The sequence below is a fragment of the Argopecten irradians genome, chromosome 1 (assembly GCF_041381155.1).
Source record: "Argopecten irradians isolate NY chromosome 1, Ai_NY, whole genome shotgun sequence".
Classification (NCBI taxonomy): Eukaryota; Metazoa; Mollusca; class Bivalvia; order Pectinida; family Pectinidae; genus Argopecten; species Argopecten irradians.
The window spans coordinates 27,660,448-27,685,077 of record NC_091134.1 but is presented as its reverse complement, the minus strand read 5'-3'; the positions used below and the strand labels follow the sequence as shown (position 1 = coordinate 27,685,077).

At 35.8% G+C, this 24,630-nt stretch overlaps 2 protein-coding genes across 2 annotated transcripts in view; one reads left to right on the top strand and one right to left on the bottom strand.

Annotated features, from left to right (window-relative positions):
* The window catches only part of LOC138322771 (hyaluronidase-like), a 32,531-nt gene that overhangs the window by 786 nt on the left and 7,115 nt on the right, over positions 1 to 24,630 (bottom strand). The window contains exons 3-4 of the mRNA XM_069266861.1: positions 2,480 to 2,620; positions 543 to 762 (exon numbers count right to left, since the gene is read on the bottom strand). Of these exons, the coding sequence (XP_069122962.1) occupies positions 543 to 762; positions 2,480 to 2,620 (361 nt within the window). The remainder of the gene's footprint in view (positions 1 to 542; positions 763 to 2,479; positions 2,621 to 24,630) is intronic.
* LOC138322765 (microtubule-associated protein futsch-like) lies at positions 6,091 to 24,627 on the top strand. Its single transcript, XM_069266856.1, has 16 exons — positions 6,091 to 6,221; positions 7,002 to 7,081; positions 7,391 to 7,514; positions 8,355 to 8,457; positions 8,944 to 9,113; positions 10,264 to 10,397; positions 10,727 to 10,982; positions 11,332 to 11,384; positions 12,474 to 12,535; positions 12,899 to 13,151; positions 13,530 to 13,681; positions 21,349 to 21,468; positions 21,701 to 21,820; positions 22,746 to 22,887; positions 23,462 to 23,612; positions 24,150 to 24,627. Exons 1-16 carry the CDS (start codon positions 6,157 to 6,159, stop codon positions 24,226 to 24,228), a joined length of 2,064 nt encoding a protein of 687 aa, XP_069122957.1. The 5' UTR covers positions 6,091 to 6,156; the 3' UTR covers positions 24,229 to 24,627.

The window sequence follows — 24,630 nt, the reverse complement described above, 5'->3', positions numbered from 1 at the left end:
CAATCAAGTTGATAAAAGTGTAAAAATCTAGAAAAAAGTGATAAGAGTATGAAGCACATAATATATTTATTTTATGATATATAGAAGTGATAAGGGTACTGTGTATTTATTTTTGTGACATATGAAAGTTCTACTTATTGGTGATGATTATTTAAACTTTATTGACATCACAGGTTTTCATCTATCAAAATTCATAAACATGACAAAGTGTTAAGTAATTTTTTTGAAGACAATGATTTATTTCAATTGCATTTTGCTCATAATAACTTTTTATTAAGCACCTCCTCATTAGCTTCAATTGGGTCGAATATGGTATTAATTTTAAACTGAGTCTTGACACCTTTGAGAAGAACCTAGCTTGTTATCTCAGAGACAGGAAGACATATTTAAATTTTAATTATCTGATTATTTACTTAATAAGTTAAGTAAGCTAGCATTGAATTGCTGATGATGAATTTCAAGTTTTCAAACTTTAAGTAATTTAGGTTCAACTGAGGATATAATTTATTTATTTATCAGATTTATAATTATCAATAACTTACTGTGATGTAGAATTGTTCCTGTCTGTACCTGTACCTAGTGTAGGCATAGATTGGCTTGGCCTGATGTCTTTCTACATCCTTTAAGATATCCCTCACTCTCAGTGACTCCCTAAGAATCCCCTGGACTCTGAGGGCTCTGTCCTCAATGCTAGGAAATAAGTCCTTATCCAGGTAGATGGAGGGGTAGAGAGCTGAACTAGCATTGAATAACCAGGACAGTCTGGAATAAGAAATGCTGAAGTTGTACATAGTAATCACATTTGATGTGTTTTGTGTCAGAAACTGTACGTGATTTCATGTCAGAAACTGTACGATGATTTCATTTTCTTATGTACATGTACACTGTGTGTGAGGTTCAATATGGCAATAATTGGGAATATGCAAATTCATCAGTATCAATAGCCTGATTAAAATAAAAGAATTTCATAGCCAATAAGAGATCCCAGAGGGATCTTGGCGCCCGCCAAAAATTATCAATGTCTGACAAATGAAAAAAGGGATCTTTCCTCTGATTTTCAAAAATTATACAATATAAATCATGGCGGCCTTTTGATCATCTTGTCGACCGATCGGTCCCAAAAGACAATATTCACAGCTACATCTGTAGGGCCCAATAGGAACCTACTACTCTGCTTTTCAAACTTTGACTCAAAATCCAAGATGGTGGTCAGTCGGCCATGTTGAAGACAAATAGATCCCAAAATGCAATATGCACAACTATGATCATAGGGGATCCTACATATGAAATTTGAGACAGAACCCTTCAGAACGTTCTGAGAAATAGCAGTAACAAACTTAGCAAATTCCAATCGGGCCCAAGTTGTCATATGGGCAACTAGGGCCGTAGAGAAACCTATACTGGAAAATTGAGAAAGATCCCTTCAGCACTTTCTGAGAAATAGCAACAAAAATTGTTAACGGACGGACGGACCACGGACGAAAGGTGATTTGAATAGCTGAAAATAAGTACATGCATGGACAGTTATTCTCGAATAATTTAGCACAATGTAGCTAGCACATGTATATAAAGCCTAACTGAAATGAATAAAAAGTAACACCCAACCACAATCATCCTTTTACCATTCCTGCATTTGGAACTTCAAATTATAGATTTACAGCTGCATGGTGATTTTGGCAAGCCAAGTTACTTTTTATTCCAATTTCCGATATCAGAAATTCTAATTTCCGATATCGGGAATTCAATATCCGATATCGGGAATTCATATTAATTTTTGATATCAGAAATTCTAATTTCGATATCGGAAATAAGAAAACAAATTCTGATATGGGTAATTCTATTTCCGATATCGGTATTTCAATTTCCGATATCGGTATTTCAATTTCCGATATCGAGAATTCAATTTCCGATATCGGAAATGAAGTATAATCTGCAATGCAAATAATGAGTAGAGAGAATTTCCGATATCGGGAATTGAATTTCCGATATCGGAAATTGAATTTCCCATATCGGAAATTGTTTTCTAATTCCCGATATCGGAATTAGAATTTTCGATATCGGAATTAGAATTTCCGATATCAGAATTAGAATTTCTGATATCAAGAATTTTTGTTCTAATTCCGATATCAGAATTAGAATTTCCGATATCGGAATTAGAATTTCCGATATCGGAATTGAATTTCTGATATCGAGAATTCTAATTCCGATATCGGAATAAAAGAATAAAAAGGAACTTCAAATTATAGATTTACAGCTGCATGGTGATTTTAGCAATGACACTTGTCTCGTTCCAAAATTAAGCCTCTGACATCTATCTATTATGCTGTTACATAACAATTTGTATTTATGACAACGTTTGACCGTTGTTGTGACATTTGTGACTGGCTAAGTAGTTAAACTACCTAAAACTAGGGCACTAAAACCCTTAGTTTGACCTTTGACCTACATCAGTGATCAAAATGTTAGTAACAATACCTACTCATTGTTATATTGTACTGTGTCGTTTGCACAGTAGGCCTGTCCGGGACGGTAGTTATAACACCGTGGAAATCCATAAAATCCCCATTTACCACCTCCTCTCATTTCTCTGGCCTTCCCTAATGTCCTGTTCATCAGTAACCTGAAGTAGAATAATAAATCTGCCAACACAATTGTGTCTTCCTGTTCTCTAAGGCATACAGCATCAATATTTCATATAACGGATAGTTACTGTAACAAGACTTTGGTGTTAAAACATATTAATGAAAACATATTTCAAAGAGAAAAGATGGTGACCAATAACGATATAGAGAAATTCAGATACATATACACAATGTATCTTTAATCATAGATTAAAAACTCAGAGGATATATGTTGCCAATGCACATACATAATGTACATATACATAATAACTAACATACAAGTGCATTTACTTTTTATTTAAATTAGATATACAATATATTTCCATATACATCTACATATATACATTTCCTCTTTTTTCTGGGTTTTTTTTCTTTCATAAATAAAAGTACACTGTACTTTATTTATATTCAATGAGTTAACTGTTTAGTTTATTCCTTCCTAAAAACTTGTGATCTTTTACTTAATTGCCTTCCACTTTTTGTAATCTTTCACAAATTCCAAACACTCACGAGATGCAATGATTCATATAAAGCATCTCAGGGTGTCATCAAGTTTAATCAAATGAATGGCCTTGACTTTCATAACTGTTGCATTGGTGAAATAATGTTAAACAAGAGGCCAAGAGGGCCTGTATCGCTCACCTGGTTTGTATTGCCAAGTAAAATTCTGAATACAGGTTCATTGTTTCTTGTCGGAAGGAATTTGAATATTTACCTCTAATTCCCCTATTAGGCCCCACCCCTCCTGCCCTTGGGGGTCAGAGCCAAAATTAATACAAGTTCTGTTCCCCTTCCCCTAAGGATGTTTGCGGCCAAATTTGGTCACAACCCCATGCAGAACTCTATGACAAGTAGCGATTTATAGGATTTAACTTTTTAATTCCTCTATTGGGCCCCGCCCCCCCCTCCCCCCTGCCCCTTGGGGGTCAGGGCCAATATTAATACAACTTCAGTTCTGTTCCCCTTCACCCAAGGATGTTTGTGGCCAAATTAATTTGGTTATAATCCATGCAAGATTCTATGACTAGTAGTGTTTTTAAAGGAAATGTTGACGGACGAACGACGTGCGATGACATAATTATAAACTAGCCTGGTGTCCTGGCATACCGATAATGCTCCGCATATGTAGGCATGCAGGGCTAACAATGAATGTTCCCTTCCCTTAGTTCCCTATTCTCCGCCAGGCTGCGCTCCGGTTATGATCAGTGAAGCGTACGCCAATCGCGCGTGACATCTCGGAGTAATTTCGGAATATTTACGAGATTTACGAAAATTTCTCCGAGGGGATGCGATTGAAGCGTACGCAAGGGAGGTAACTGAGGCGGGAACCAACCTATGAATATGGGGATCGCAATGAGCCCTGGGAGAGATTGCGTTATAACGCGAAACTTTTGGCGTTCTTTTGAGTAATTACGCGAAATTTTTGGCTTTATTACGCGAAACTTTTGGCGTTATTACGCGAAACTTTTGGCTTTATTACGCGAAACTTTTGGCGTTATTACGCGAAACTTTGAAACAATATTTTTTTATGATTTATGATGTTATACCACCTCAATTTACATAATCGGAAGTCTTAATTTATATTCTACCGGGGAAGTATAACACTTATATGCACATCAAAACGAATCAAAGGTATTAGATAAGAATTTTCTCTGAAAAATGTCAATAGGATTATTTGAGGTGCTTGTTAGCAAGGAAAAGGATGGCCATAAGACACTACCCTGATGAACTCAACATGTTTTGAATAGTGGAATTTAAAAGTTAAATATCGATGCAACTATGACGCCACAACACTAATTTTAAACTGATGTTTCTAAAAGTGATCCTAGTCGGACATATGCTATACATCGCCTCGACCTCCGCGTGAACATGGGATTAGTGGGAATTTTTGTTTTGTACATTTGGATTTTCAACAATAAGATGTCATAAGCAGTAATGCGAACGTTTAGATAAAATTCATTGTACATCATTGGATTTGTTAGGAAGTATAGATACCCATGGGAGTTAGTTTAGCAACAGTATAGATACAAGGAAAGAGAAAATTTGCTTCTTATAAATTATGTGCAAAATGGTAATCAGAACACATTCTAAAATAAACATGAAAAGTATGTGGATGAACGTGGGTACGTGAGTATAGTGTAGCTTAACGCCTGAAAGTTATTAAAAGCAAATTAGCTGTAAAGCAGTATCTAAATTAATTGGCATTAACAAAACGAAAACAGTTTTCATATTTAAACGACGTTTCAACATATATTTTAAGTGAACTTCAGCATTCCGGACAACGTCATGTGTATAGATGACAAAGTTCTTGCTCGTCCATATTACATGTGGCTTCCGGAATCAAAATGTGGCTTCCGAGGGCTCCAACAATGTAATTATATATTGTATTTTTCGCGTAATAACGCCAAAAGTTTCGAGTAATTACGCGAAAGTTTCGCTGATAACGCGATTTTTTTTCTTCTGACAAAATGAGCTCAATCGGTATTCGTAGAGAAGTACTATTCATGAAAAACTCAACAAGAGATCCCAGAGGGATCTTGGCGCCCACCAAAAATTATTCCATGTCTGAGAAATGAAAGAGGGATCTTTTCTCTGCTTTTCATTTTTAAACTTCTATTTTCTGCTTTTCAAACTTAAAATTTCTTTTCTCTGCTTTTCAAGCTTTAAACTATCAAAATCCAAGATCGTGGTGAGCCATCTTGTTTACCAATCGGTAAAAAAAAAGCAATAGACTAGGGCCCTAGAAGAACCTACATGAAAATTTGAGAACAATCCCTTTGAAGCTAGTACTTTCAGAAACAGCGGTCAAAAACTTTAAATAACAAAATCAAAGATGGCTGTCTAGCGGCTATATTGTTTTTCCAATCAGTCTCAAAATCAGCATGACACTCTGTGTGCCCTTGGGAAACTTATATATGAAATTTGAGACAGATCCCTTCAGTACTTTCTGAGAAATAGCGGTAACATACATATTCACAAACTTCAACAATCATAATCCAAGATGGCTGCCTGGTGGTCATCTTGTTTTTCCGATCAGTCTCAAAATCAGCATGACACTCCGCGTGCCCTAGGGGAACCTATATATGAAATTTGCGACAGATCATTTACTTAGAGTGCTTTTTGGGATATAGCGGTACCAAACATCTACTACAAAAATTCAAGATGGCTGCCTGGCGACCATATTGGTTTTCCGATCAGTCTTAAAATCTGCATGACACTGCATGTGCCTAAGGGGAACCTACATGTGAAATATGAGACAGATTCCTTCAGTACTTTCTGAGAAATAGCGGTAACAATCATTGTTTACGGACGGACGACGGACGAAAGGCGATTTGAATAAATAATCTAGTGTAAATTTATGAAAAAGTCGGAGGAAAGCAAATAAAAAAACGCATTTAGATTCTAGCTTTCATTGATAACGACTGCATTACTTAGGGTTGTGGTGCGTCTAATCCCGTGCTTGGAAACGCTTGTTTGGTGCAGATACTCAAAGAAGCATTTTCGTGACTAAGACTTCACGGCGGGGAAATTGAAAATGGCGTCGAAAAGATCTCTGTACAGACCTGCACCACAACAAAATGTTGTACAGAGGAAAAACAGGTGTTAAGTTATTTCAGAATTGTCGATTCTCATGCTTTCAGTGATAAAAGTAGTTAAAACAGTATATAGACAAAGATTAGTAGAACGGACACATGATACTATTAAAATTGTTGTCAAACTTATGTAACGTTAGCGAAAAAACTGCGTTCGTTACGTGTATAACTGTTACTAGAACGAACATACGTACCCGGCCTACTATACCTTTCGGCCGGGTACGAATTGGTCCCTATGTGTCGTAGTGGAGCACTGCCTCCGAAAATCACTCGGGAATAATTTTCTATATTTGTTTGTAGGTTTCCAGTTATTAGATTAGCCACACGTAAATGTTGACCGTGTGTAATATAGATGTGGACACTTGCAGATTTTCCAGACTGATGTAGCCATTTGTTATAGATAATGGGATGGAAGGCGATTAATGCCTCTCAAATAGGGGGGGGGGGCGCAATAAAATTGAGGGAATCCTGCATACGATTAGTGCTACGACCGTAGATAATTCATTACTTCACAGATTAAGGGCCCAGTGTGTCCCCCATCTAATTACCAGCTGTCAACAGATAGATGCGCTATAGAAAAACACTAAATAATGATGTATAGACAAGTACTAAAATACCATGAAGAACATAGAAAAATAGTACACTTGGGACTGCTCTATAAAACAATATTTGAAACAAAATAAAAGATATTCATATTATTATTGCTTAACTTTATTTCTTAACTGACATTAAAATTGTGGAAAAAAACATGCTCTAATATAATACCACCTTTCTGTTTCTTTTCAAGAAAACCTCTTACACAAGGTCGCCTTGTTTCTGATGCCAGTGAAGGTCACAAAAAGAAAGTCTTGGCCAGTGGCATTGAAGGTAAGAAGTACTTCTCTTAAAACCCTTAATGTTTATGCTCCTACTATATTAATCAGACATAAGAGGGTATATTTTTTGGTTCATACCTGTGGACTTTCTTGGTTAATTTGGCAGACATTCTGATTGGTTGGTGAATGAATATAAATCATTGCTAACATTTTTCCAAAAACACTCGTGTTATCTGATAACATTTTGATGATTCTTTATTTTAAATAAAACATCAGAAGTGTTTTAAAAGTAAAATGGTATTATGTATTAAATCTATTCATCAAACTATTATATCTTTAATAATGAAACCACTTTTCTTAGAAAATGCACCAGCAAGTAGAAATGGCTCTTATCGAGCACAACAAACTACGCGGCAGAAGATTCTAGATACATCGGTGACTCATACAGGTCAGGAGCCTGAGAGTGTGATAGTTACTCCCCGAAGGTAATACTTTATTATCTTTTGATGAATTCTATTATTTAAGTTTGTCAGAGTAAGGCTATCTCCATATTACCTTGCAAGTTGAAATATACGCCAGTAAATTATGAAAAATTTCTAAATAAATGTGCTACATGTGAATGCAACCTTGATGATATGAGGGCAATATAAAAAAAAAAGGGATGTATACTCATACATTAGATATATTTGAATATGTGATTTACTTGTGATGAAACAAAAAATAACATGTGTTTTCTTATAAAAACCCACATTATTTATACAACAGTAACAAATTGATGCACCTCATTTTTTCTCAATCTTCATTGTCTGTCTATTGAATTTATGTTTGAAAGTTATTTTCTATGGGTTACAGACTTGTTTTTCAAAAAACAGAAAGGCTTTGGCACTAGCAACCGGTTACTAAGACAGTAATTTTGTGTGATACATATATATATATATATCTCCATTTTTTACGAGTGTCACTGTGCTGCTGGTAATCACGCATTCTCGAATACTACAAACCAGCCGATTATATAGCACAATCACACCAGTCACTGTATCAGTTACCTGTGTCAGCCTAAGTTTGGCACAATCAAATTTTAACACAAAAGCCCTTATGAACAAGTTAGCCAAATCTGCATAAATGATTAATGTAATGTGCAAGAAAATATGATATAGCATAGATTATATTAGATCCTGAAGTTCAACAGGTTTGAGCACTGTTCAGTTAAAGTTCAAAGGTAAAATAAAAATATTTCAAGACTAATTAAAATTATCTGATAACAAATTAATGTCTGAATTAAGATGTTCTTCCTTCACTTCATTGTTTCTTTTTGTTTAATTCAGAATGGCTCCCAGCATCACTGAACACAGGTCTCCTGCACCTTCCAACCCCGCCATGAACCTTGACCTCTCAGATAGTGACATTGACCTTTCATTGCAATATAAGGTATTATAGTTGAAGGCAATTTTGCACAAAAACATACATTTGAGATAAATTAGAATTTGACTTGAGTTAACATGTAGCAGGCTTACAGTGTACGCTTGTGTTACGTTTTTGGAGAAAGTTGTGTACAGTATACACTGTATACTTATACCAACTATGACTACCCAGTACCTTAGTTTGGATATACGTTGTTCGTTACTTGATAGTTCTAAATAGAAAAGACTTAACTGTTTAGTTGATATCATAATTTAATTCTGATTTAAAAAATAGAACCAGACACATTTTTTTATAAATAAATAAAATTTTGAGAAACACAAAAATAAAAAAAAAGTGAACTGCAGGTATGTATCATTAAAAGTTAACAAATCCTCCTAAACCACACTAACCTATATCGGAGGAAATGATTTGAGTAAACCCATGATATTCTTGTTGGTTATATACAACAGTTTAATGACTGGAAAGTGATTTTGGTCTCATTCTATCTTTTAGTCTCCGACCCAGAGGATACACAAACAAAAACCACAAGAAGTCTTATTGATTGATGCTTCACGCCAGACCAAGGACCCAAATGAATCTGAGGTGGACATTCAAATCGGATTTGAAAGGTCACCCGTCAAAATCATCTGCCACTCACCATCAGCTATTGAATCCAGTTTAAGGTAAAAATAAGTGTCATAACTTCTGACATCCCAACAAAACGCACTCACTATTACAAGAAGACACACCATGATTATACTACAGCCTCCCAAAACATACACATCTACACACAACACACTGCATACAGGGGAGGCTTTCCTATACACATTTATCACATAACTGGTCCATCCATATCATATAGTCAGGTCAAATATCAGAAGACACATGTGTAATAACACTATTAGGAAGTTACAATTAGTTATGACATCAATGTTAATGTATGATGCCACATGATTGTCTTTAGACAGCAGCGTCTCGTCCCAACTGGGATTAACTGTTTTATATATATAGAGAAGACATTAAGTGTTTTACTCATATTTTCTGATCAATAGATTCTTACACTCATGGCTATGAATTAATATTGAAATTTAAAGACTCGTGGCATATCAACTTATAACTTTTTTGGTAAATTGCATATCAAATAGCCATTCATGTCGTTCCTCTATATAAGACACTAGCTGTTAATGATTAATTTAATCAACTTACTAAGCAACACTAACTCTCTAGTTCATTGTAAAACTATGTGTGCTCATGCTTTTATCTTAATAAATCCATTGTATTACCATATTCCCGGTTATTGGCACCCCTCTCTCTATAAGCACCCCACCCCTCTTCTGTAGTAGTTGATGTTATGTAATTGCCCCATGCCATCCCGGATTTAATGATGCTTAGAATATCTATCAGCATTGTATCCTTATGATCCAGTATGACATGAATTTGAAAGTCTTTACATTAATATGTGAGTCAGGACATAATAGTGTGGATTTGATGAAAGAAGGCATATGCATGTTTACTGTGACAGATCTATGTATCATGAGTTCAGAAAGAGTTTAAATACGGCTGACTGTTTTAGACGTTTGTTTTTCACACAACTTACATTTTTGATACCTAAGAAGTTTTGTTATAACTTTTAAGCGCTCTAGGCTTAAAGGCATGAGTGCACTATGAAAAGATAATTTGATTAATTATATGAACTTCTATAAAAGTCAAACATTTTTTGGTTTATCAACAAAAGATTCAAATTAACTCCTTGTTTCTATTTATTCACAATATTGTACCTGGTATATGTATCAAATGTCAGTCCAATTTATTTTCATTCCTGTTCTTTTCCAGAGCCTCAGCAGAGAAAGCCAGAGATAGGACTCGTGACAAAAATGTATCTATATCTAGTGCTGTGTCCCTGTCAGAGCCTGTACGTGACACAGGCCGCAAAGCTCCAGTCGTCATAAGAGAGAAAGCAAACACAGGTTTGTGAGGGCAGATTCTTTTATCTCATTTTATCTTATGTTTTGACAAATCCTTGGATAATTGTTACTTATTTTGGCTAATACTTGGATCATGGTTATTTAGTAAAGCACATTGGATATTTCCATTAATGCTTAAGCATTTTGTGTCTAGATCTACTTGATGTTTCAATAGTGTTTAAGTACTTTCTCATCCTGTTATTATTAGTTATAGCATGTAGTATTACTAATGAGCCATAGAATGAAGAATAGACTATTTTCTTTTGGTTTGGCAGCAAAATATTTTGTTTGTACTTTTGAATTATATTTTCTGTGTAATTTGTATAATCCAGATGGCACTGGGCGGCACCACCAGGGTCCAATGGCCAGTCTTCCTCTGCTGACACAGATAGAACAAGACTTACAAATTAGACAGACATTCCCTCAGCCTAACTTTGATGACTCATCTGTTTCCTCTATCGCTGGTCATCCTGGTCGAGATGTGTTGGTTGAAACTGAGCGAGAAGACGCACAGTCTATGGTTAGCGATGTCAGCGATGTTTGCTCTTTGGATGAATATGTCATCAAGGCTAAAAAGACCACAAAACTGTAAGTCTAAAATTTTTCTAAACTGTTACAGGGAAATCTGACTTTACTGACACAGAACATCAATGTATAAAAGGGGTCTGTGGGTTATGATAAATTAGTAAGCAGGCCCCATGTTTATTTTTGTTATGTTTTTTGAGATTTTTGCCATGTCTGCCCTGCCAACCAGCCAGTGTTATATATCTTGGCTGGGCTTTTTTCATACATGGTATAAGACAATGGAACTTCATTATATGAATGTAATAAAAGTATTTTATTGTTCTTTGATACCTCAGTTCACTGATTTGACATACAATTTACCAGGTATTGATATTAAATTTTGTTATTTCTGATTACAAAATATTGGTTTTAGGAATCCAACAAAGAAAGCACCTACACAAGCGCCAGCATCTGCAAAGAAAAAAGGTAAGAAAAGAACAAATAATCTAATCTCCCCCAATTAGCAAGATGGTCAAGGTGACTCGCATTTCACAAGTTCCTAAACTCTTGGTTGCTGACATGAAAACACTACAACAGTTGCCAGAACTTAACTTTAGGTCAGTGATTTGTAGGGCTGGGTATTGGAACAGCCGAACCGCTACATACGGACAATACACTGAAACGATACATGATACGTATTGACGATACAATTGAATTATATTTCATGTTAAAATTGTCATTGATATTGTGAAAACTAAAGACATATTTGAACAAAATAGTTGTTTGCGCATCATGCCAACTGCAAGCTGCCATGTGCTCTGCTAAGTTGTATTCGTGGTTAAGCACACGCATTTCTGGTGTATCTCAGTGACTCTGAAGCTTGACCCTTCCTCTCAATAGAATTTGCTACAGAAATCCTTTTCAGGGATGGTATATTAAATGAGTTTTAACGGAAAGTTTCTGTCAAAAGGAGTGAAAAATGGTAGTTTTTAATATTTGAACGATACAGTGATACCGCAGCATGTTGCCGTATCGGGAACCAATACGTTGTATAATACTGGTATAAACCGGTATATCAGTATACCGATCCTGCCCTTGTGATTTGACTTTGGGTACTCTGGGTATTTTCTTGCAACTAAACCTGTCACTCTTTATTGGGTGATTACTGTGTATATATGGGTCATAAAATTTGTGAAAACAGAACCAAGGTTATTCTCTTATTCTCTTTTTGAACATAAATGTAATTCAAAAGTTATTTTGAATTGCTATTCCCTTTTACTAAATATGAGCTCTGTGACATGACACAGTTTATGTTCAAAGTCCACTATCAATAAATGGACTATAAACATCCACTATCAATTAATGGAGTATGAACTCGGCTGTCAAAAGCAGTTCTCACATCAATATCATTGGTATATATGGCCATGCGGGTCCTTGAACTAAGTGATCTAATAACTTGGACATCAGAAAGATAAGTTTACTTTAGCACTTTACTTATACTCTTCTTTGGACAATGTTGAGACCAGAAATGATTATATTTGAATTTGACAATTATGAATGTGTTTCTTGTTTTAGGTAGAATTGTGCCTTCACGGTATAAACAAGCGGCTGCCTCTCATTCTCAATTAGCTGAAAAGGTAGGAATGTCTGTCAGGGTTTACAGCAGATTGCCATTTGGAAGTTAAATTTTTTTGTGGAAATATTGCCAGCTAATATTGACCATATGAATCACTCACTTGATGCAAAAGGTGTATGTTATCAACTTAGACAGAAGATGGATTATCAAAATTCTATCTTCTAACTTATTTAAACTTGTCTTATACATAAGACACAAACAATCTATTATTGAATTACAGGAATGAAAAACTGAAACCATTCTAACTGGCATACTTAAGAACAGTTATTTTATATCATATTGAAGTGTTTTATATCAGAAATATTTGGTTTCATTTTTACTGTCGATTATTTTTATATAAGTTAATATGATTTTTTTTTCCAAGTCATTGAGACAAGAGAAATCAAGCAAAGGTAGTAAGAGTATAGATGTACCTTCACGCCCCACCAGTCGTCACACAAAAACCAAGAAACCGGCAACCTTGAGGATCACAAAAGAAAAAGAGCGTCCTTGTACTCCAGATAATTCTCAGTTATCTACAGGAGCTAAGACGTCCACACCAACCATGGATAACTCCATTTTTCCCACAGAGATTGACGCCTCGGCAATACAGGCTGATTCTTCTATCCTGTCTACAGGTTTGTTTGTATCATTTATTCTTTTTATGAGAAATTGGCTGCCATAGAACTGTTAAAGCTGACAATGCAAATTTGAATAATTCAATGGAGATTTAGAAAAAAAAAGTATTTATTGATTTTATGAGATATTCCCCAGTCCAAGACGGTCATTTTTCATTCTCTCTCTACCAGCATTACAACATGCTTGATGGAATGAAATATCTAGGAATTATTATGAATTAAGGACAAATAGCATACAAACACGTATCTGAATAATTGAAACTAAGCAAGTTCTTTATGTTTCTTATGTGTTATGATTTTTAGATCAGTTCCAGTCGTTTTTTTCTGACTCATAATTAGTATTATCTTCCTGTATTATTCTGCTTTGATATACTGTAGGTCACAGATCACATGTGATAAGAACTCCTTCCAAAGACGGAGCTAAAAGGAATTTGAGGGATATCCATGACCCATTCTCCCAGTCGATACTGTCCAACGCGTCTGTGATGTCCGATATGATGGACGTTTCGGACAGAAAACAAACTACCAGAGTTAGTACCCTTGATGATAATCATTTCTACAAACTACCCGAGTCTGTACCCTTGATGATAATCATTTCTACAAACTACCCGAGTCTTTACCCTTGATGATAATCATTCTACAAACTTCCCAAATCTTTACCCTTGATGATAATCATTTCTACAAACTACCCGAGTCTGTACCCTTGATGATAATCATTTCTACAAACTACCCGAGTCTGTACCCTTGATGATAATCATTTCTAAAAATTACCCGAGTCTTTACCCTTGATGATAATCATTTCTACAAACTTCCCGAGTATGTACCCTTGATGATCATCATTTCTACGAACTACTTGAGTCTGTACCCTTGATGATAATCATTTCTACAAACTACCCGAGTCTGTACCCTTGATGATAATCATTCTACAAACTACCCGAGTCTGTACCCTTGATGATAATCATTTCTACAAACTACCCGAGTCTGTACCCTTGATGATAATCATTTCTAGAATTTACCCGAGTCTGTACCCTTGATGATAATCATTTCTACAAACTACCGAGTCTGTACCCTTGATGATAATCGTTTCTACAAACCACCTGAGTCTGTACCCTTAATCAGTTTCTACAAAACTACCCGAGTCTGTACCCTTGATGATAATCATTCTACAAATTACCCGAGTCTTTACCCTTGATAATAATCATTTCTACAAACTTCCCGAGTCTGTACCCTTGATGATAATCATTTTTACAAACTACCCGAGTCTGTACCCTTGATGATAATCGTTTCTACAAACTACCTGAGTCTGTACCCTTGATGATAATCATTTCTACAAACTACCCGAGTCTGTACCCTTGATGATAATCATTTCTACAAACTACCCGAGTCAGTACCCTTGATGATAATCATTTCTACAAACTTCCCGAGTCTGTACCTTGATGATAATCATTTCTACGAACTACCTGAGTCTGTACCCTTGATGATAATCATTTCTACAAATTACCCGAGTCTTTACCCTTGATGATAATCATTTCTAAAAACTTTCCGAGTCTGTACCCTTGATGATAATCATTTCTACAAACCACCCGAGTCTGTACCCTTGATGATAATCGTTTCTACAAACTACCTGAGTCTGTACCCTTGATGATAATCATTTCTACAAACTACCCGAGTCTGTACCCTTGATGATAATCATTTCTACAAACTACCCGAGTCTTTACCCTTGATGATAATCATTTCTACAAACTACCCGAGTCTGTACCCTTGATGATAATCATTTCTACAAACTACCCGAGTCTGTACCCTTGATGATAATCATTTCTAAAACTACCCGAGTCTGTACCCTTGATGATAATCATTTCTACGAACTTCCCGAGTCTGTACCCTTGATGATAATCATTCTACAAACTACCTGAGTCTGTACCCTTGATGATAATCATTTCTAAAAACTACCCGAGTCTGTACTCTTGATGATAATCATTTCTACAAACTACCCGAGTCTGTACCCTTGATGATAATCATTTCTACAAACTACCCGATCTGTACCCTTGATGATAATCATTCTACAAACTACCCGAGTCAATACCCTTGATGATAATCATTTCTACAAACTACCCGAGTCTGTACCCTTGATGATAATCATTTCTACAAACTACCCGAGTCTGTACCCTTGATGATAATCATTCTACAAACTACCCGAGTCTGTACCCTTGATGATAATCATTTCTACAAACTACCCGAGTCTGTACCTTTGATGATAATCATTTCAAGAATTTACCCGAGTCTGTACCCTTGATGATAATTATTTCTACAAACTACCGAGTCTGTACCCTTGATGATAATCGTTTCTACAAAACTACCTGAGTCTGTACCCTTAATCAATTTCTACAAACTACCCGAGTCTGTACCCTTGATGATAATCATTCTACAAACTACCCGAGTCTGTACCCTTGATGATAATCATTTCTACAATCTACCCGAGTCTGTACCCTTGATGATAATCATTTCTACAAACTACCGAGTCTGTACCCTTGATGATAATTGTTTCTACAAACTACCTGAGTCTGTACCCTTGATGATAATCATTTCTAAAAACTACCCGAGTCTGTACCCTTGATGATAATCATTTCTACAAACTACCCGAGTCAGTACCCTTGATGATAATCATTTCTACAAACTTCCCGAGTCTGTACCTTTGATGATAATCATTTCTACGAACTACCTGAGTCTGTACCCTTGATGATAATCATTTCTACAAACTACCGAGTCTGTACCCTTGATGATAATCATTTCTACAAACTACCCGAGTCTGTACCCTTGATGATAATCATTTCTACAAACTACCGAGTCTGTACCCTTGATGATAATCATTTCTACGAACTACCTGAGTCTGTACCCTTGATGATAATCATTTCTACGAACTACCTGAGTCTACCCTTGATGAAAATCATTTCTACAAACTACCTGAGTCTGTACCCTTGATGATAATCATTTCTACAAACTACCCGAGTCTGTACCCTGGATGATAATCATTTCTAGAAACTACCCGAGTCTGTACCCTTGATGATAATCATTTCTAGAAACTACCCGAGTCTGTACCCTTGATGATAATCATTTCTAAAAACTACCCGAGTCTGTACCCTTGATGATAATCATTTCTAGAAACTACCCGAGTCTGTACCCTTGATGATAATCATTTCTACAAACTACCCGAATCTGTACCCTTGATGATAATCATTTCTACAAACTACCCGAGTCTGTACCCTTGATGATAATCATTTCTACAAACTACCCAAGTCTGTACCCTTGATGATAATCATTTCTACAAACTACCCGAGTCTGTACCCTTGATGATAATCATTTCTACAAACTACCCGAGTCTGTACCCTTGATGATAATCATTTCTACAAACTACCCGAGTCTGTACCCTTGATGATAATCGTTTCTACAAACTACCTGAGTCTGTACCCTTAATCAATTTCTACAAACTACCCGAGTCTGTACCCTTGATGATAATCATTCTACAAACTACCCGAGTCTGTACCCTTGATGATAATCATTTCTACAAACTACCCGAGTCTGTACCCTTGATGATAATCATTTCTACAAACTACCGAGTCTGTACCCTTGATGATAATTGTTTCTACAAACTACCTGAGTCTGTACCCTTGATGATAATCATTTCTACAAACTACCCGAGTCTGTACCCTTGATGATAATCATTTCTACAAACTACCCGAGTCTGTACCCTTGATGATAATCATTTCTACAAACTTCCCGAGTCAGTACCCTTGATGATAATCATTTCTACAAACTTCCCGAGTCTGTACCTTTGATGATAATCATTTCTACGAACTACCTGAGTCTGTACCCTTGATGATAATCATTTCTACAAACTACCGAGTCTGTACCCTTGATGATAATCATTCTACAAACTACCCGAGTCTGTACCCTTGATGATAATAATTTCTACAAACTACCAAGTCTGTACCCTTGATGATAATCATTTCTACGAACTACCTGAGTCTGTACCCTTGATGATAATCATTTCTACGAACTACCTGAGTCTGTACCCTTGATGAAAATCATTTCTACGAACTACCTGAGTCTGTACCCTTGATGATAATCATTTCTACAAACTACCCAAGTCTATACCCTTGATGATAATCATTTCTACAAACTACCCGAGTCTGTACCCTTGATGATAATCATTTCTACAAACTACCCGAGTCTGTACCCTTGATGATAATCGTTTCTACAAACTACCTGAGTCTGTACCCTTAATCAATTTCTACAAACTACCCGAGTCTGTACCCTTGATGATAATCATTCTACAAACTACCCGAGTCTGTACCCTTGATGATAATCATTTCTACAAACTACCCGAGTCTGTACCCTTGATGATAATCATTTCTACAAACTACCGAGTCTGTACCCTTGATGATAATTGTTTCTACAAACTACCTGAGTCTGTACCCTTGATGATAATCATTTCTACAAACTACCCGAGTCTGTACCCTTGATGATAATCATTTCTACAAACTACCCGAGTCAGTACCCTTGATGATAATCATTTCTACAAACTTCCCGAGTCTGTACCTTTGATGATAATCATTTCTACGAACTACCTGAGTCTGTACCTTTGATGATAATCATTTCTACAAACTACCGAGTCTGTACCCTTGATGATAATCATTCTACAAACTACCCGAGTCTGTACCCTTGATGATAATCATTTCTACAAACTACCAAGTCTGTACCCTTGATGATAATCATTTCTACGAACTACCTGAGTCTGTACCCTTGATGATAATCATTTCTACGAACTACCTGAGTCTGTACCCTTGATGATAATCATTTCTACGAACTACCTGAGTCTGTACCCTTGATGATAATCGTTTCTACAAACTACCTGAGTCTGTACCCTTAATCAATTTCTACAAACTACCCGAGTCTGTACCCTTGATGATAATCATTCTACAAACTACCCGAGTCTGTACCCTTGATGATAATCATTTCTACAAACTACCCGAGTCTGTACCCTTGATGATAATCATTTTTACAAACTACCGAGTCTGTACCCTTGATGATAATTGTTTCTACAAACTACCTGAGTCTGTACCCTTGATGATAATCATTTCTACAAACTACCCGAGTCTGTACCCTTGATGATAATCATTTCTACAAACTACCCGAGTCAATACCCTTGATGATAATCATTTCTACAAACTTCCCGAGTCTGTACCTTTGATGATAATCATTTCTACGAACTACCTGAGTCTGTACCTTTGATGATAATCATTTCTACAAACTACCGAGTCTGTACCCTTGATGATAATCATTCTACAAACTACCCGAGTCTGTACCCTTGATGATAATCATTTCTACAAACTACCCGAGTCTTTACCCTGAGTAATCATTTCTACAACTACCAGTCTGTACCCTTGATGATAATCATTTCTACGAACTACCTGAGTCTGTACCCTTGATGATAATCATTTCTACGAACTACCTGAGTCTGTACCCTTGATGATAATCATTTCTACAAACTACCCGAGTCTGTACCCTTGATGATAATCATTTCTAGAAACTACCCGAGTCTGTACCCTTGATGATAATCATTTCTAGAAACTACCCGAGTCTGTACCCTTGATGATAATCATTTCTAAAAACTCACCCGAGTCTGTACCCTTGATGATAATCATTTCTACAAACTACCCGAGTCTGTACCCTTGATGATAATCATTTCTACAAACTACCCGAGTCTGTACCCTTGATGATAATCATTTCTACAAACTACCCGAGTCTGTACCCTTGATGATAATCATTTCTACAAACTACCGAGTCTGTACCCTTGATGATAATCGTTTCTACAAACCACCTGAGTCTGTACCCTTAATCAGTTTCTACAAACTACCCGAGTCTGTACCCTTGATGATAATCATTTCTACAAACTACCCGAGTCTGTACCCTTGATGATAATCATTTCTACAAACTACCCGATTCTGTACCCTTGGTGATAATCATTTCTACAAACTACCCGAGTCTGTACCCTTGATGATAATCATTTCTACAAACTACCCGAGTCTGTACCCTTGATGATAATCATTTCTACAAACTACCCGAGTCTGTACCCTTGATGATAATCATTTCTACAAACTACCCGAGTCTTTACCCTTGATGATAATCATCATTCTACAAACTACCCGAGTCTGTACCCTTAATGATAATCATTCTACAAACTACCCGAGTCTTTAACCTTGATGATAATCATTTCTAAAAACTACCCGAGTCTGTACCCTTGATGATAATCATTTCTACAAACTACCGGAGTCTGTACCCTTGATGATAATCATTTCTACAAACTCCCCGAGTCTGTACCCTTGATGATAATCATTTCTACAAACTACCGAGTCTGTACCCTTGATGATAATCATTTCTACAAACTACCCGAGTCTGTACCCTTGATGATAATCATTTCTACAAACTACCCGAGTCTGTACCCTTGGTGATAATCATTTCTACAAACTACCCGAGTCTGTACCCTTGATGATAATCATTTCTACAAACTACCCGAGTCTGTACCCTTGATGATAATCATTTCTACAAACTACCCGAGTCTGTACCCTTGATGATAATCATTTCTAAAAAACTACCCGAGTCAATACCCTTGATGATAATCATTTCTACAAACTACCCGAGTCTGTACCCTTGATGATAATCGTTTCTACAAACTACCTGAGTCTGTACCCTTGATGATAATCGTTTCTACAAACTACCTGAGTCTGTACCCTTGATGATAATCGTTTCTACAAACTACCTGAGTCTGTACCCTTGATGATAATCGTTTCTACAAACTACCTGAGTCTGTACCCTTGATGATAATCATTTCTACAAACTACCCGAGTCTTTACCCTTGATGATAATCGTTTCTACAAACTACCCGAGTCTGTACCCTTGATGATAATCATTTCTACACACTACCCGAGTCTGTACCCTTGATGATAATCGTTTCTACAAACTACCCGAGTCTGTACCCTTAATCAATTTCTACAAACTACCAGAGTCTGTACCCTTAATCAATTTCTACAAACTACCAGAGTCTGTACCCTTAATCAATTTCTACATGTACTTGGCTGTTAAATGAATGATAAGTTTACTATTTACAAATATTTTTGTGGGGCTGCTATATTTCATGGTTTTTATGTAAAGATAATATTATTTTTCGCGGATATGACAATTGAATGGAATTAATTATCACTATAAGTAAGGTATATGCACATTTTTGCAAAGTAATAAATAATGTTTGATATATAACTAAATATAACTCATTGTTGAAATTTTATCATCTGAATAATCTTTTGATCAACTGGGTTCATGGCACTAAAAGATTATAAGGACACTTTCTCAAGACAATTAGCTATAAATTACAAAGGAATATTTTTAACAAATTACCGCTATTTCTCAGATTGTAATGAAATAATCTGTCTTAAATTTTATATGTAGGTTCCCCTAGGACCTTAATTGTGCATATTGCATTTTCGGACCGATCGGTCAACAAGATGGCTGACTTAGATTTTGAAAATTGAAGTTTGTTAGTGTTACAGTTTGCCATCGGTAACATTATAATTTATTTATTAAATTATTTAATTTAAAACAAAAAATCTTCTTTGTTTTCTATTATGCTTATTAAACTAAATAAAAAGATACAGGTCTATTACGTAACTGTATATGTATAAGACATACATTGTATATAAATGTACAGTTCAATTTTTAAGCATAATGTGCAGAGTTACAGTTCTTACTGATTATAAGTCAATCCGATGCATCTCGGTATTAAGACCACTCCGCTTATTAAGACACTTTCACTCAGACCCTTAAGTGGTCTTAATAGAGAGGTTTTACTGTAGTAATATGAAGTAAAAGTTTGAAAAGCAGAGAAAAGATCCATCTTTCCATTGTCAGACGTAGATCAATCTTTGGTGGTCCCTCTGGGATCTCTTGTTATATTGCAAATCCAGTCAATATTCAGTAAAGGAAATAAAGGGTGGGGGAGTTGACTGATTCACACTTATGAAAATAGACCAAACACCTAGACGAAGGATGAAATAGCTATGATACTGTTCAGTTTTGAATTTTATCAACTTTATCATTTTAATCATGGTAGGTGTGTATAGTTTCATTTTGACATTGTTGACAGGCACCGAAGTCTAAATGGACACAGAGACAGATGGATTTATTGTACATGCGATACATACAGTGGCAATACCTCTACAGCAAGGCCAGAAAGTGTCGAGAAGAGCTGGAGAAACGAGAGATGGTAGGAAATCATATATATTGTCACATCAGCATATATATATATGTCCTTTTCATAAAATGATGGGGCATAAAGTGTTATCCCTGGTAACCATTTCATATTGTTACATCGCCTTCTGTTGTGTCATATTACATATTGAGTGAGGCAGTGCCATTTATCATTGTGTCTTACAGATATTTCCGAATGTGAATGCACCATAGGTTTTTTGGTATAAAAAAGCATTTTTTTTTACCAGGCCCAGATGAACACCCTGCATGAGGAACTGGAGATTCTACGCAAGAAAAACCATGACCTTGATCTCCGACTGGAGCGCCAGAAACATGTGAACCTAGTCGATGATCAAGTGGATCACCAGGTTAGTATATAATACACAGAACCATGTACTGTGTTTTAAGGGACTTAATAGTAGGTGTTTGCTAGTTATACAACTATTAGATTATTTGAAATTACATCCTAGTGAACAATACATGAGAGCCTAGTGAACATTGCATGAGAGCCTACACCAACTGAAGAATATATTTATGATTAAAATGTGAATTCTTCAGAAATTCTGTATATGATGAAGTCAGTTATTTTTGCCGATATTTTCGTGACTGCTCGTGACATTGACATGGTAATCATATTATGATTTGTAGGTTAGATAGTGTAAGTTTTATCTGTTGAATGTTATTTTACTCGTTTTAAGTGGAAATAGTATCATTTGTATGACATGCAATAAAATCGATCGGTGTTTCCCAGCCAGTCAGATAACTATGTACACAATTATCATGTTTACAAATAATTATAAGTTAATAAATAACAAATAACTATTCTCCTCCCCCATACTCCATCATTCCCTTTTCTCCTTCATTCTTAAAATAGAAAATTTTGATTCATATTATATATATGTATTGTCTTCATTGCTGTCCATTATGTATATATTCATATTATGTATTCGGGAGAGGACGTTACTAAGTTGGCAAAACTTGTGTCCAATCCCTGTTGTCAATAATTTACGACAATACAAATATGTTTAAAATCAATGCAATAAAATACCAGCTATAAAGTTTTATACCTAAGAACAATCCCAGTTTAATTTCAATCCAATTCAAACATTACAACATTGGTTTCAAGATCCCAAAACGACATGGGTCAAGTTCAATTTACCGTCGGTTAGTCCCACCATCTGGTGATTATGACGTCATCATTTGACGTGAGTAATTGACGGTAAATTGTACTCTTCCCTTTTGTGTTGGTATCTCGAAACTCCCATATTAGTATATATACTGTTTGGTTTTTAGCGCCAGTTACTTGGACCCATCGTTGCTAATCTACCAAAGTTATCACGGGAGTATGAAAGTCTAGCCCATGCTCTGGACACGACACGTCATCAGATTCCAACACAAGGCGTATATCTTCCTGATGATGAAGAGCAACTCCAAAGTTAGTTTGTTAGTGCTGATGATAAATTTTGTGTCGAGATTTCTTTATACGCTGAAAAATTTTCAACAAAGAATCAAAGATAATGAATATACAGTAAAAAATTACCACCTCACTATTACAGGCACTTTTCAGTCCCTACAGTTCTGTCTATATGTCTTTGTATTGGTCATTTCAGTATTACGACTACCTTGCTCTCGCATATTATGACCAGTTGTCAAAATTCCTATGACCACTAATTATTAAAACTAATTGTTCCGTTGAATTACAACCAATTCTCCTGTGCCGTCACAATTAAAACAGCCTGGGCCGTTTTCGATTATACGGTTTGACTGGTTGGACCTAGTCGTTCGTTTATTAATTTAAGACGGACCTGTTGATGTTTTCAGACGTGCCTTGACAAAGCCCTCGCAGGCCTGTATCAAAAACTACAGGTCCGTCAGGTTTTATACTTGAAATAATGACTTTAACCAACGGTCGAACTGGTTGTTCCGAATCAACGAAAACGGCCCTAATGTATTTCATTATGATTAGGATTAATTTGTACATGCAAATTGTATGTGTAAATCTATTCAAGGAAAACTGGAGAAAGAACTGGCAACAAGTGAACAATTGTTAGGCGAGTTATCTGTAATGACAAGACAGCCTCTTACAACAGTTACCGCCATGTCCAAAGCCCTGGAGGCCATGCAGAAAGGGGTTGATGCTCAAACACACGAACTCAAACAGTAAGTTTTAATCCATTATTTTGAATATCTAAAGCTCTTGAGACCATCCACAAATGAGCTGATGCTCAAACACACAAGAATTTTTACAAGGTGGAAAGAACTGAAGTAAAAAGCTGTAGATTTTCAAACCTTATATCAATTACAAGTATGCTAATTACATTTACTGTTCTAGTAGTTATATTCAAATTACACTTTATCAATATCCATTGTACATTTACATGTTTTATGTTTATTAGGTGTAAGTAGGTTATCAATGTAAAAGCAGGCTATTGTCATAATGTACATTCAATACTAGAGTATAAGGGGACTGGGTAACTAGTGCTTTCTGATGTCTGGTTGTATATTTCGGTGAGGTAAAACTATAAAGCAGCCAACTGGTTAGGTTATAACAAGGAGGAAATGAGCAATACATGTACTAGTCTCAGAGAAAAAGTACTAATCACATGAATATGTACATACAAGGTCTAATTGAAGTGGTGAGCTGTTGATAACTCGTTACAAAACCAAACTAAAACTATTATTGTTCTTTCTTCTCAGGTGCACGGAAATGATTGCAGCAACTCAGAGCTTGACAATACAAGAAACATCATTACGGATTCAGGAAATGCAGGTCTAACAATAGGTACTGCAAGTTAACTAAAATTTTGCCTGATCATTATTACAGAGAAGGACACTGTCTGACCTAGATATTGACCTGTGTCTACTCAGCAATATCCTTTATGCAAGCAATATTTGATGTTTATACGAATTCATTGACAACGTCAGTGTGATGTTGATGGAGATTTTCATGTTATTGTAATTTGTTAAATATACGTAGTTACTGTAAATGATAACACTGAGAATGTGCAGGCATGTATACAGAGTAAAATTAGTAAACACACTTCCTTTTGTGATATTTCCATGCATTATTCTAGCCTGTTGATTAGTACCCACTATCTGAGATGTAAATATATTTATTTATAATCTATGAACAATTGGATTATTATGAATAAAATTGATATCAATTTATAAGCCTTAT